At 36.4% G+C, this 13,667-nt stretch overlaps 2 protein-coding genes across 2 annotated transcripts in view; one reads left to right on the top strand and one right to left on the bottom strand.

Moving 5' to 3' along the window:
• Nucleotides 1–3,217: 3,217 nt before the first annotated feature.
• LOC110449143 (E3 ubiquitin-protein ligase MSL2-like) lies at nucleotides 3,218–6,999 on the top strand. The gene has a single exon (XM_021495788.1). The coding sequence runs from the start codon at nucleotides 3,313–3,315 to the stop codon at nucleotides 4,486–4,488; it is 1,176 nt and encodes a 391-aa protein (XP_021351463.1). The 5' UTR covers nucleotides 3,218–3,312; the 3' UTR covers nucleotides 4,489–6,999.
• Nucleotides 7,000–12,430: 5,431 nt separating this feature from the next.
• Nucleotides 12,431–13,667, bottom strand: part of LOC110449166 (perlucin-like) — a 7,096-nt gene continuing 5,859 nt past the window's right edge. The window contains exon 5 of the mRNA XM_021495851.1: nucleotides 12,431–12,538. Within this exon, the coding sequence (XP_021351526.1) occupies nucleotides 12,505–12,538 (34 nt within the window). The 3' untranslated portion in view covers nucleotides 12,431–12,504. The remainder of the gene's footprint in view (nucleotides 12,539–13,667) is intronic.

Raw genomic sequence — 13,667 nt, 5'->3', positions numbered from 1 at the left:
TCCAGGTAGACACACCCACGGTTTATACAAAATGATCCCTTTTACCTCAAGGATGCTCCACACCAAACATGGACAAAATCCTTTCGTTCCTAAAGAAGAAGAATGATTTTAAAGAATAATTTGCTATGTTTCCCCTATTGGACCCAGCCCCTTAGGCCCCTTGGGGGCCAGCCCCGCGGTTTATACAAAGGTTTGTCCCCTTCACGCAAGGATGCTTCAAACTAAATACATGTATGGAACAAATCCTTTCATTCCTACAGAAGAAGACGATTTAAATAAAAAAAGTTATATTTCCACTATTAGGCCCCGCCACTCAGGCCCCTGGGCGCCAGACCCACCGTTTATACAAAATGTGTTCCCCTTCAACCAAATATGCTCCAGACCAAATATGGAACAAATCCTTTCATTCCTACAGAAGAAAAAGGATTTTAAAGAATTTGCTATATTTCCCCTATTGGGCCCGCCCCTCAGGCACCTGAGAGGCCAGACCCACCGTTTATACAAAAAATGGTTCCCCTTCAACCAAATATGCCTCAGACCAAATCTGGAACAAATCCTTTCATTCCTACAGAAGAAGAAGGATTTTAAAGAATTTGCTATATTTCCCCTATTGGGCCCGCCCATCGGCTAGTCCCCAATGGGCCAAACCCCCCATTTATACCAAATTAAAATCCCTTCCCCAAAAGATGCTTCTGGCCAAATTTGGTCAATATCTGCTCAGTCTTTTATGACAAGTAAAGTTTTAAGGGAAAAGATGACGAACGGATGACGGACGCTGCGGTATGGCATTAGCTCACCAATGTCCTTTGGACCAGCTGAGATAAAAATGAAGATGAGTAACACTTACACACCCTTTTCCATTATGCATCGGAAACGTATGGTTGTGAGGCAGAGATAACTTCATAATGTGGGCGTGGGTGTTGGAGAAGGGGGCAGCTTTTTGAAATGATGTCTTCTGTGTTGTAGTCATCACGCCAAAAGTACGAAGCTCTTCTATGTGGCTCTAAATGTAAATTGAAGAATCTCGTTGATATCACCACGTCTACGGTCTTCTTCTTCCAGTTATTGCCTCCATCAACAGGTTGATGCTTCTGCAATATGTGGCAGTTTCGCATGTGACAGGACTGACACAGTTAAAATTGGTTTGTGAGTTAAAACAGGATGCTCCGTCACTCTGGCCTTGTAGGCCGAGAGTTTGGCTGCATCTGTGATGTCTAGTGGTAGGGCGTTCCAGTCACGTACGGTTCTGTCGTCTTGGTGGTCGCAGTCTGTTTTCTTTACTGCAACCATACCTCTGCCAATCTTGTATAACATCACTAGTATAGCTTCCTTCCTCCTTTCTTGTAGTTGTTTCCATCCGAGCATATGAAGCATATCAGATATGCTGGACGTGTTACGATGACGGTTTGTGACATACCTTGCATCTCTTCTCTGGAAGTGTTCAATGCTGTTGATGTTGTGCTGGGTGTGTGGGTCCCATACGGATGATGCATATTCCAGCAAATGTCTGACCCGGCCGTCGTATGCTAGTATCTTGATCTGAGTAGATGTCATCTTCAGCTTTTCTGTATGTAGCCTAGCGTTCTGTTTGCTTTCCCTGTTATTTTCTAAATGTGGGTGTACCATTTAATGTTGTACGAAATGGTGACACCTAGGTAGAGGGCTATTTTGATCTCCTGCAGATAGTGGCTTTGTAAGTGATTCATGACCTATCGGTTGTAAGTTTCAATTGTTTCCATTGTGACGTCACACCTAGGACAAGTACATGACGTCACAGACTTACCGACTAGATTCCAAATAGCGACTTTTCACATTTCAAGGTTGCATGGAAATTGTCGTTTTGTACGAATAAATACCACAACTCTTGATTACATGATAAACAGGATCGTACACTAGTTTTCATTTCATATGAAATTAATGAAACTCGTCACGATTTTTTCCTTTTAGCTTGCCAGAGGCTCGGTAAATTGAAAAAAAACTTAGACTCGTTTCTTTACTGAATCTCATATTAAATGGAAACTCATGTTATATTGTTAAATCCTATGAATATATATGTAACTTATTACAATATTTGAAATGAAAAAATTGATTAAATTCAAATTTGATAATTTTGTAGCAATGATTATGCCCATCCACCGTGGCGCCACCTCTCTCTGTGTTACGAACAATTATAGGAATCACAATATATTCATGTGTGGCGAAGTTGGACTGGGTCGATCGTCGGCGACCTGGTGGCTCGATTGATGCAGCGTCCGTCTAGTCGGAAGTTCCCGGGTTCGAACCCTGGTCTGGTCATGCATTTTTTCGTATAATGTTACGCATGCATTGTTTTATTGATGATCATGCTTAATGAAAAATTAATGCGGGAGAAGAAATAATTTTTGATAGCTGAAGTTAAATCTTATCTGCACTTTTTTTTCTAAATAAAATCTGCTTAATCTTACTAAACAGTATCATGAGAAAGTTGACGGTCACTATTGCATACATTCTAGTGATATGGGATGAATAATTCAAACTTTGGTTTTGGACCCCGATATTCAAATTTGTTAATCATGCATTTTTATCCTTCAGATACTTATAAATATGAAAATGTAGCACTATAATAAATTTATGTAACTATAATCAAGGATTTCAGAAAATCAACAATTACAAACAAAAATCTTTCATCTTTTGCATTAATTAATTAACCATAAAATTATGTTAACTTTTATTTATCTAGCAATAATTATGAATAAAGTTTACTAGCTAGTTCATATTGATCACTATGTTTGGCCCGGATTGAAGCGTGCAGAGGGTCTTAAGAATTCTGAAGACCAACTGCACGCTTTTGTAATCATGATGCAGCTTTATGATATCAATGTAATGGGTATACAAAAACTAGAAGACCTAGCTGTGATAGAACATCCTGGGGAATCAAAATGACACTGTCAACTGAGAAGGCCATTCTATTTATTTATGCTTTTCTTTATTTACTATTGTGTAATCGGCGCGAAATATAGGTTGTAACACAGCATAGAGTTTTGATTAAGGTCCGAACAAAATATTAACGCCAAAAAGAAAACATGTGAAAAGTTCATAATATTAATTTACTAATTTTGTACATTGTCTAGACAATTAACAGCCTCAGATTCTACCCTTGTTGAATTTTCGCGCCAAGAGTTGTTTCCCCTGTAGATAAACAACACTAACTGATGACGTCACAAAATATGTACACACACATGGCGCACCTGGAAGTTCACTTACCCAGTATTCAGAAGAAAAATATCCGGTAAGATAGATATATGACGTTATTAATCGTATACATCTGGTGAAATGAACGCATTAAATATCTACCTAACAACATGCCGCTATGTCATGCAGGCTGATTTGGCCGATCGCGAGACCTGGAGCGATTTGTACCGGTATTTACCTTTTCTTCGTCAGGCACTCTCATGTTGTGTATGTCGAAACCTGGTTGTCAAACCGATGGGACCTGTGCACAATGTCTGTCAACACTTTGTTTGCTTCACGTGTGCAGGTGGTAAAATGAAGCTAAAACCCCAGTGTAGCTGGTGTAAGCATCATGAAGAATTTCAAGAGAATACTCAGCTTCGTATAGCAGTGATTTGTTTCAAGAAGCTCTGTGAATATATATCTGATTCTCCAATTGGAAAAGATCTGTACCTTCAGTCACCATCACCAAACGGGGAAACAAACAATCTGAACACTATTATAAAAGAAGCTTTGGACTTCAAAGATGATTTCACACTCTCCTCATCGTTACCTTTACTATCGGGTTTAAACTTAAGCACTAAACATAATAATTCACCAAGACTATCATCGAAATCGCCGACGAACTGTGTCAAACGTTCCGAACAAAGTCACAATTCATCAGGTGAGAAAACAGTTTCACCTGAACTAAGCTGTAGCATAAGAGATAAATCAAACTTGTGTGATACAACAAACAATGTCTACCCTGATATGTCTTGCTGTAGTGATATAACTGCAGAAAAAGATTCAGAATCACAGTTAAATTCATCGTCTCAAAGTGATGAATCCATCGAGGTTGATGTAACAGACACTGACACTAGTACAGATTCTAAACCTGAAAATTCACTCAAAAGAAAACGTGACAGTGATTGTGGAAACAGATCTGTTTTGTTTGACTCCAGTGAAAGTGGAATCCTCACCTCTGGTTCACACGGGTCTAGGGGAGACAACTCTCAGTTGCGAGAACCTGACAAGAACAGACTAACTCTTACTCCAGGCAGTGAACAAAAGGATTTGAAGATATGTAAATGTGGCCGTGGAGGAACAAACAGTCGTCTCACATGTCTCGGTCAGCGTTGTCCCTGCTATATCAACAAGCTACCATGTGTAGGCTGCAAGTGCAAGGGATGTCGCAACCCTCGCAAGATTGAAAATGACAGACTCAAAATAGTAAATACAGACCATTCTTCAGAGATAGGGTCTATCATTAACAGTGAAAATGTATTTGTTGAAGTATAGAATGTTAATTTATATGCATGTTTAATAATCAATGTTGAACATTGTAAGATAATACACATTTTTTTCATAAGAGACTTATTATTTGACCAAAATGGTAACTCAATTTTTCTTATTTACAAACAGTTACATCACACATGTTATTTAGATATCTGGCTTTGTTCACTATTTCCTATATTTGACCTGATTAACATATTTATGGGTGTTTTGCTTACCTAAAATTGTAAAAAAAAAATTGGGGGGGGGGGACTGAACTATGATTATGGACAGCGATTACTTCAGGTCCGAAATTCATCTTTTTGGTCAGGAATTATCATAACAGCACCAAAATGATACTCGACACCCATTTGAATTTTGAAATTTCTGAATAGGGCTCACCAAGATAAATATTTATGTTGAACAAAATATTGACAATGACCAGATTGTGAGAGTAATGCACAATATGTATTCTAATACATCAGTCTATAATATCATATTAAGACATGTAACAATTAAGGGGTTTTACAAGGCACTTTTTATGTCTGTTTATTGGACCAGACCGATGCTCCCTTTTATCATTCAAAATTTTACAATCTAAAACAATAAAAGCATAAATTTCAAGAAAAGATTTAAATGTTAAAATTGTAAACTGAGTTTTTGGATTTTTGAAATTAAAAAGAAAAAAAGTTCTCAAATGCAGCATAAGTAAGAAGGACAGAGTGATTATGGAGTCTTTATCACTTTAAGATAGACTTTATGTAGTCTTATTTCATTTGTTCAGAGTTGTTAGCATTAATTGATCATCGAAATTTCACAAAAGGGTTGTCATGTTGATAATTTTTTCTGATCCCAACCTAGTGTCCATTTGCCGAAACCACCTGCTAATCCCCTGAACATTCTACAATCTTTTACACGTCTGTAGTAAATAGTCCCCCACCAGTACTCACAGAGGGAACTAGAGGTTTGCAGTGATGATCACTCAGGCAATCTGTTTTTGTGTCAGTTTGTTCGGGGAATTCCCAATATACTCAATTTGTCACCTATAATTGGTGAATTTTGTTTGCGAGTACTTCTCAAATCGTATCTCATGCTCCTCTATATAAAGTTATTGCCCTTTGTTCATTTTTATTATCAAGTTTATTTAATTTAAGAGAGTGCAACTCCCAAGCTCTTTCACCTACATTTACAGTTCAACTTATTTTCTTAGGATATTTATTTTCTCTGAATACCTAACCCATCATGGCTGTTTTTAAGTTTTTGGAATGATGTTATTCATTTGAAACAAACATGGCATTTTATTTTGTCACTTATACATATATATATATATATGTGTGACAGCATATACATGGGGTCTTAGTATCTTCTTGACAATAACTTCTTAACAAGTTGTTGTGATAAAATTGGCATCCCAACTCTGTCATTCCCACCACATTATATTATACAATATCTGATATATAGTGCCCTATCTAGCTAGTTAACATAAGCTACTCGAAAGTGCTTTACAGTACATAGATATACAATTAATACAATGATTAATTAGCATATACATTAATCAATACATGCCTGCATGTGAGCTGGAGATGTAATGTGTTACCTTAGTGATGTTCATGTTGAGTCCATTTTATTTGAAATATATATCCTGATTTTTCTCACTGAAAGTGGTGTTTTGCCTTCTCTGCAATTTTAACAACCTGAAGTATTGACAATTTCTTCTCTAATGAAAATAAAAGTTTGATTTCTTTTTTATTCTGAAGAGTATTATGGCCAATCCTCATGTCACTATTTCTCAAGAAGTACTTGTTGTGTATTTGACAGTTCTTTTCATATTGTTCTATGTAATTTAAAAAACTCTTGCTCCCTTGTTGCGCGAGTAAGTTTCAATTTGAGTAATCTGAAAAACAAGACGTTCATCATGCAGACAGCCATCTTTTATTTTGACAGTTTAAAGTTTTGGTATTGGTTAAATAAGATACTGTCAATCTCCATTGCATTAAGTTTTAATCTAAAGGCAATATTCAATCTCAACAAGCTCGGGATAGGTTGGTTCTTTATTGTATGTCTACCGGTTTCGCCCGAACATGAGGGCTTCTTCAGGACCTTTATTGTATGTCTACCAGTTTCGCCCTAACATGTGGGCTTCTTCAGGACCTTCAGGAAGTTTTAATCTAAATGTTCATAAGAAGCATTTACTGTTGACAAGACTATTGTTGAGGTGAATATGTGGAAAGATGGAGGTTAACATTCGACTGAAAACATGTCACAACTGAAATGGCATCATAAAATAAATATTGACCTGTTGTTTCTAAAAACAGTAAGAACTTTCAATATCGATCAAATATCCAACCAATGAGGTTGTAGGAAAAATGTATGTCATCTAATGTTTAGATATCTTGTACAAGTACCCAAACTGAACATGCTACAAACTGTTTTTTGTAAACATTTATCTGGTATCAATGTCAAAAGCTCTATTCCGTCTTTTCGTATTGTAGAGTTATCTGGTCTTGTGAGCAGGTATTGATTGTTACATCATTTGTTTGGGAGAGTAACATCATAAATTTTTGAGAAAACGACGTAACAATCAATACCTGCTCACAAGAGCAGATAACTCTGCAATACGAAAAGACGGAATAGATATAAAGGCATTTTTTAATTGAATATTTTATTTTTTGCGACAATGTAAAATCACTTTTGTTTTGTTTTTGCAGGTGATATGTTGAATGACCAATTTTTTATGAGTGATTTTTGTTTTTTTGTTTACGTTGTTTAGAAAATGAGTTGTTTAAGGAAGATGTTAAAATTGTTTATTTATAAAGAACAATATTCGTTTTAAGTGTGATCGTGATGTGGACTAATATTTGCTATTCTGTGTCCGTTCTACTTGTAATTTATATTGGAATAGGTTCTCTAGGTGTAGTCAGGTATATATATGTAAGTAGTTACATGAGTATATTGGAAGTTTAAATTTTTCTATTCATGTAGCATTTGTCTATTACCTTTAACTGAATATAAAAAAACACTATGACCAGATGCTTCTAAACAATACTACCTTTATTTAAGTTATGTACAAACTTATACATTTGTTGCATTACTGCTCTAATTTTATGGTCTGAACATATGTCTTAAGGATCCCCATACCACTGCAAAAAACTATGCATCAGCAATAAATTTGCATTGGAAATTACTCTTTCTAGGATTACGATAGCATTGATGAATCATTTTTGAACAGAAAACGTTACTTTGAGGGAATTTTATGAGAACCTATTAAGATGAAATAAACAATGTAATCAACAAAAGTGTTTCGAGTAAAAGAAAGTTCAGGATTCGGATCCTGGGCCTCAAATTGTTGGATTGTCACTCTACCCTAGTACGCTACCTGGTCAATAGAAGTGTCTTGGACTAATTGCGCTACATTAATACCAGAAGGATTTTAAGGGGAGATTAATTTATATAAGAAAAAAAACAGTGAAATCTCAAGTATTTGGCCTGCAGTGGGACTTAGGTCCTTAAAACCAAAACAACTAGACACTTTCCCTTCCTCAACCACTGATTAACTCATTTGTATACTACGTACTACACTATACAAAAATACACTGTAAAATGTAACTGTTTTATATTATGCTCTCTAAATAAAGAGCGGAATTGTTGTTAAACTAATTATATAATCATATGTGTAGGTATAAAGTATTTGGGGCATTTAACAATAAGAGTTATCAGTGTTTCAGTAGAGCTGGGGAAACTTGTACGTTATCATTTTACCGTCTTGAAATTGCTCTTAAAAGTGTTATTAAGCCAACAGGAGAGATTAGCATAAGTTGAAAAAAGACTCTTTTGTTTCATTATTTATTTATGAAAAAGTTTATTTAAAAGGTTAGTCATATAGACACAGTGTGAAATCATAGCAAAACACACAATGTATAACAAACTTTAGAAATGACCTAAGACAATTACAATGCGAATTCATATTAAATGACATACAAGAATTACCATTCAATGTCCTTTTTGCGCTTTTCTTATTACAGAATAGCATGATAGCAAAACAGGAACGCCACATGTATACAGTAATTTAGAGTCGCCCGCATGTTTAGGATATTTAGACTTAAGTACCAGTCTGCGGTTATCTACATCAGATAGATTGTTATTTGTCCAAAAGTCTAGAGGACAGCACAAAAAGAAACATTCATCATGTCTGGATTTCACAATTCTTGTGTCCTTCTTGGTGAGAGACCGACCCCTATGTCACTATATCTGTTCAGGTTCCTGGACCCGTATTCATGGAAATGTTCCGATGCTCAGTCATGAATTCTGTGCTCATACCAACTTTCTTATCCCTGGTTATTAGAAACTGAACAATGTCAAAAAAATGAGTCTATCATGACAAAGAAAACAGTATTCAGCTTTTCGTCTCACGCGAATTCTTCCAAAACATTGACGAAAACGTGATATTTTTTTCTATAAATTTATCACAAAAAAAAAGAATTTTTCTTTAAAATTAATGAAAAATTTAAGTTACAGATTTCAGGTCGTACAAACATTTAACCTTGTGGTATAGCAAACATGATCATGGACGAAACTGCCAACACCATGACACCCGTTCTCACTTATTTATTGTATTTTACACTATTTTTCATGTTTTCCTGATGTGCATACCATTTTAAGCATTGTCATATGTGTAGGTGTTATCCATTGGCTGTTTTCTGTTGAGATCTATATGGATACATTACTTTATCAATACTGTGCGCAAGGAATCAAACCTGTTGAATCAGAAAAGATTGAGTGTATAAAGTTTTCGTCTGTAAAATTTGTGTTTTGTGTTTTATTGCAGCATGACTTTATAGTAGTTATTCATAGGGGCATTTATCGCGCTTATCAAGGATCCCTGTCCCACTGCACTGTGTTTTTTCGTATGAAGTGTTTCGTATGTAGTGTAATCTCCCCTTAATTTATTTTTGATAAAACTGTTGCGCATTTGGGCAAAGGCTCTTCCTTTACTTTGGCATAGAAGTTAAGTCCGTTTTAGCGATGGTACATTTAGAAAATATCTGCAGTTCAGTATTCAGATTATCGTTTAGCCCTGCTGATTATTTTTTGTATATAGTAAAATTTCGATGATTTTATTAGTTAACCTGCCCGAAAGGCAAGTGATGTTATACCATGGCGCGGTGTCCGCCATCCGTCTGTCGTACGTCATCTGTCAACTTTTCCTAAAAATCACTTGTCATCAACGACTGAGCAGATTTTGACCAAATTTGGTCAGAGGCATCCTTGGGTGAAGGAGAACCAATTTTGTGAAAACCGTGGGTCTAGCCCCCGAGGGGCCTGAGGGGCGGGCCCAATAGGGGAAACATAGCAAATTCCTTAAAATCCTTTCTTCTTCTGTAGGAATGAAAGGATTTGTTCCATATTTGGTCTGAAGCATCCTTCAGTAAAGGGGGACCAATTTTGTATAAACTGTAGGTCTGGGCCTCAGAGAAGCCTGAGGGGTGGGCCTAATATGGGAAACATAGCAAATTCTTTAAAATCCTTCTAATTCTGTAGGAATGAAAGGATTTGTTCTGTAAGGGAAAACAATTTTATATAAACCCTGGGTCTTGCCCCCATGGGGCCTGAAGGGTGGGGCCGAATAGTGGAAACAGCAGTTTCTTTAAACTCCTTCTACTTCTGTAGGAAAGAAAGGATTTGTTCCATATTTGGTCTGAAGCATCCTTTGGTGAAGGGGAACCAATTTTGTATAAACTGTGGGTCTGGCCCCCAAGGAGCCTGAGGGGCGGGGCCAAAAGGGGGCAATTGGGCTATATTGATTTAAGCGACTTCTTCCCTGGAACTAAGAGATGGATATCAACCATATTTGACTGGAAGCATCCCTAGGTGGTGGGAATTCAAAATTGTACATGGTTGGGCTGATCCCCCCCCAGGGGACTGAGGGGTGGGGCCAAAAGGGCGCAATTTGACTATATTGCTATAAACGTCTTCTTCTGTAGAATTATGTCATGGATATCGATCATATTTGGTCAGAAGCATTCATGGGAGGCAGGGATTCAAAATTGTACAAATGGTGGGGCTGACCCCCCCCGTGCTAAGTGGTNAGATCTCCGACCCAAAACTACATATACAATTGTTGGACATAAAGAGACGAATGCAGACATGATATTAGAACTGACCCCAGGGTCTGCCCCAACCTTGCAGACTTAAACCCTTGGTCATAACTTTGAAACGGTTGAGATTCCCACCCCAAGACTAAATACAAATGCTGGACAAAAAGAGACGAATGCAGTCATGATATTATAATTGATCCTGGGGTCTGGCCACAACCCTAGGGATCTAGTTTCTGAGTCACAGCTTGGAAACAGTTGAGATTCCACCCCATAACCATACATTAAATTGCTGGGCATGAAAAATCTAATACAGACATACTACAAGAATCGGCATTGGGGTCTGGCATATTCCCTTGGATCTCATTTGGAAACAAATTGCTATGATTACTTAGATATCCAGGTGAGCGATAGAGACCCTCTGGGCTTCTTGTTTCGTATATAAAATTGTATATAAAATATACAAATATCAAATATGAAATGTTCATTTCATCATCGTTATTTTTCATAAAAAATCCGCAAGGTCTGGTTTGATCTTCAGAAATGATTGATTAAAGCTACAGTACTGTATACTCATGCTGAAAAATACAGTTTCCACTATAAGATCACTGTTGTTGGCAGTGGTACGGGGATCCGTAAGTGTGTAAAGAAACATACGTATAGAAAACCTACGAAAGATATATATGCAAGACCACACACTTGTGTTTTTCTAACGAATCGGAAAGCACGAGTTTATTGCGCGGACGAATATATTCACGAGTGTGTGGTCTTGCTTATATCACATACCTTCCGTATTTGGTAGAGATCGATACAAAGATTTTATAAACTTTAATATTTTTTGCAAATACCGGGGACTTTTCAGTTTGCCATGACAAGGGGATTCCCATAAAATGTAGTTCCGGCTAGTATGTAAATACAACATTCCGTATTGCACATGTGCAATACAGAACGTTGTATTTCATGGTCTGAAAAATGCTTGTATTACTATAACAAGATTCCACAGGTATGTGATAAATATAGAGGCTCACCAACAAGTGATGGTTGGTTATCATGTTTTGTTTTGCAAACAATTAAATTGTATAAAGACACGAGGTTTACCGATCGTCTTTTACATTAGAAATTTACTAACGAGAGTTTGATGATATACTAATCAACCATCGCGAGTTAGGAGACGTTTTTTCTCCTACAACATTGAGATATATCTATAATTCATGCGATTCTATTTTGGATACATTATTCCTACTTCAAATCGAGGAAGCCCTTGATATGAACTATGACGACACGATGAAAGATGACGTCACATAGCGTTGTTACTTGACGACATACAAGAGGATTGACAATCCTATAGTGGGTAACCAGATTGGTTTCCTTGCAGTTTTATCCAATGAGTCGGGAGTGAGGAAATCTATAATAGGTGTGAGAGAAAAATGGTTTTACAGTTTATGGCCAAAGGTAAAGTTGTTGATCTGAACCTTTTAAAGTTCTACTTGCTTCGTCAGTGATTGTCTTTCTTGTTCTCCTCACAAGCGTCAGTCCACAACTAATACTGGCAATGCCTTTTGTGTTCATGTTTAAAAAAAACTAGTTCACGTTTTTGATGATTCCTACTAGTGGAATTTGATTGTCTTAGATTCTTTCCAACTTCACATGATAAAATTGTCATCAGGAGTATATCAAATGAATTTATTATTAATTTATTCAAACACATATATGTTACTTCCTGTAGTATACTATCAAAGAAGTAGGAAAGAAATTAGCAATTTTCGTATTCATAGCAGCCATATTGGTATTAAAGCTGGAAATATATCAGTATTGTACATTATGCATCATCTCCATTCATCTTTATAATTGATTCTTTCATGTGAACACAATCACGAGAACAAAATAATGAATATTAGAATATTTAATTTGTATACAATAGAATACGGGTGGTGGTTTTAATGACTATGTCTCAGCCAATCACCGTCTCGCCCTGCACTTGAAGACTGTAATTATAAAATGATGTCTTAATGAATCACTGTGTTCTGTAGGACAGTGAATATAAAATAAAGTAACACTTGGTGAGCCGCTGTGTTAGACAGCAGTACACGATGAATTAACATGTCGCTGGGTCATATACAACTGTAATCACTGAAGGTGTGCATATGTATTCGGGTTTGTTCGTGAACTTTGATATACAAGTTAATAAATACGAACGCATCGCTGTTTTCTGTAATACTTTTATTGTATCGCAGTGAACCTATGTATTTGAGAGGGGAAATACCTTAAAATCTCGATTAGAAGCATAACTTGAAAATAGCCAGGTACTTATAGTAATACGCCTGCGATTCCTTGCAGTCAATGTACGTATGGTGAAAATTCGATGATGTACAGATGTAATCATTAGGTATTACCACCAGCGCCGTACATTAAAATACTCTCAAATCATCGATTTTCATTTCCCCTTCTGGTTCTCTAAACTGGAGCTTGTCTCCACTACTCAGCTAAATATACAGTATCGTTAGCTGCTTACACATTACTTTGCTCGCCTATATATTAAGACTTAAGAAATCTGTTATTGCAGTGTTCCAAATGCTTTGAAATTTCAAGTGTGAATCCTATCAGACTAAAATAATCAGTCAACGGTGTCAGATTATTACCGTTCGGCAATTCATTGGAATTGTCTGGGCAAATACTAAGGTATTGTTATTATTTATTACATTTTTCACACTGTGACAAATATATCAAAAGTAATACTTTCACACTACTTTTTAGAATTGACCAATCATAACGGTATCTTCTATTCGCTGCATTCAAGGCAACTATTTTTTGTTCAGACTCAAATGAGCGACGGTAGAATAAGTGTCTGTTATGGTAAATGTTTGGTACACACACTTAAGTATTTACATTAATATATAATTAATAACATTTTTATAAGCAATCAAACCAGAAAAAAACCCAGAAAACGTCGGAATTGCGTTGAGTATCCCATTCAAAATGTCGCGCAGTGCGGGGATCAGAAGCGTAATAATTACGAATGACGGCTTGACAACAAGTCTATGTTAACGACATGCCTGATATGTTAAGCTGAACGATCAAACTATTTGCGGATGACACAAAACTCTCTGCAAAAAA

This window comes from Mizuhopecten yessoensis, unplaced genomic scaffold (genome assembly GCF_002113885.1).
Source record: "Mizuhopecten yessoensis strain PY_sf001 unplaced genomic scaffold, ASM211388v2 scaffold4511, whole genome shotgun sequence".
In the NCBI taxonomy this organism is placed as follows: Eukaryota; Metazoa; Mollusca; class Bivalvia; order Pectinida; family Pectinidae; genus Mizuhopecten; species Mizuhopecten yessoensis.
The sequence above is the reverse complement of the archived record's forward strand: the minus strand, read 5'-3'. Positions and strand labels throughout refer to the sequence as shown.

What these genes read in the sequence shown, in the direction of transcription:
- LOC110449143 (XM_021495788.1), top strand. Translation starts at nt 3,313, where the DNA reads ATGAACGCATTAAATATCTACCTAACAACATGCCGCTATGTCATGCAG.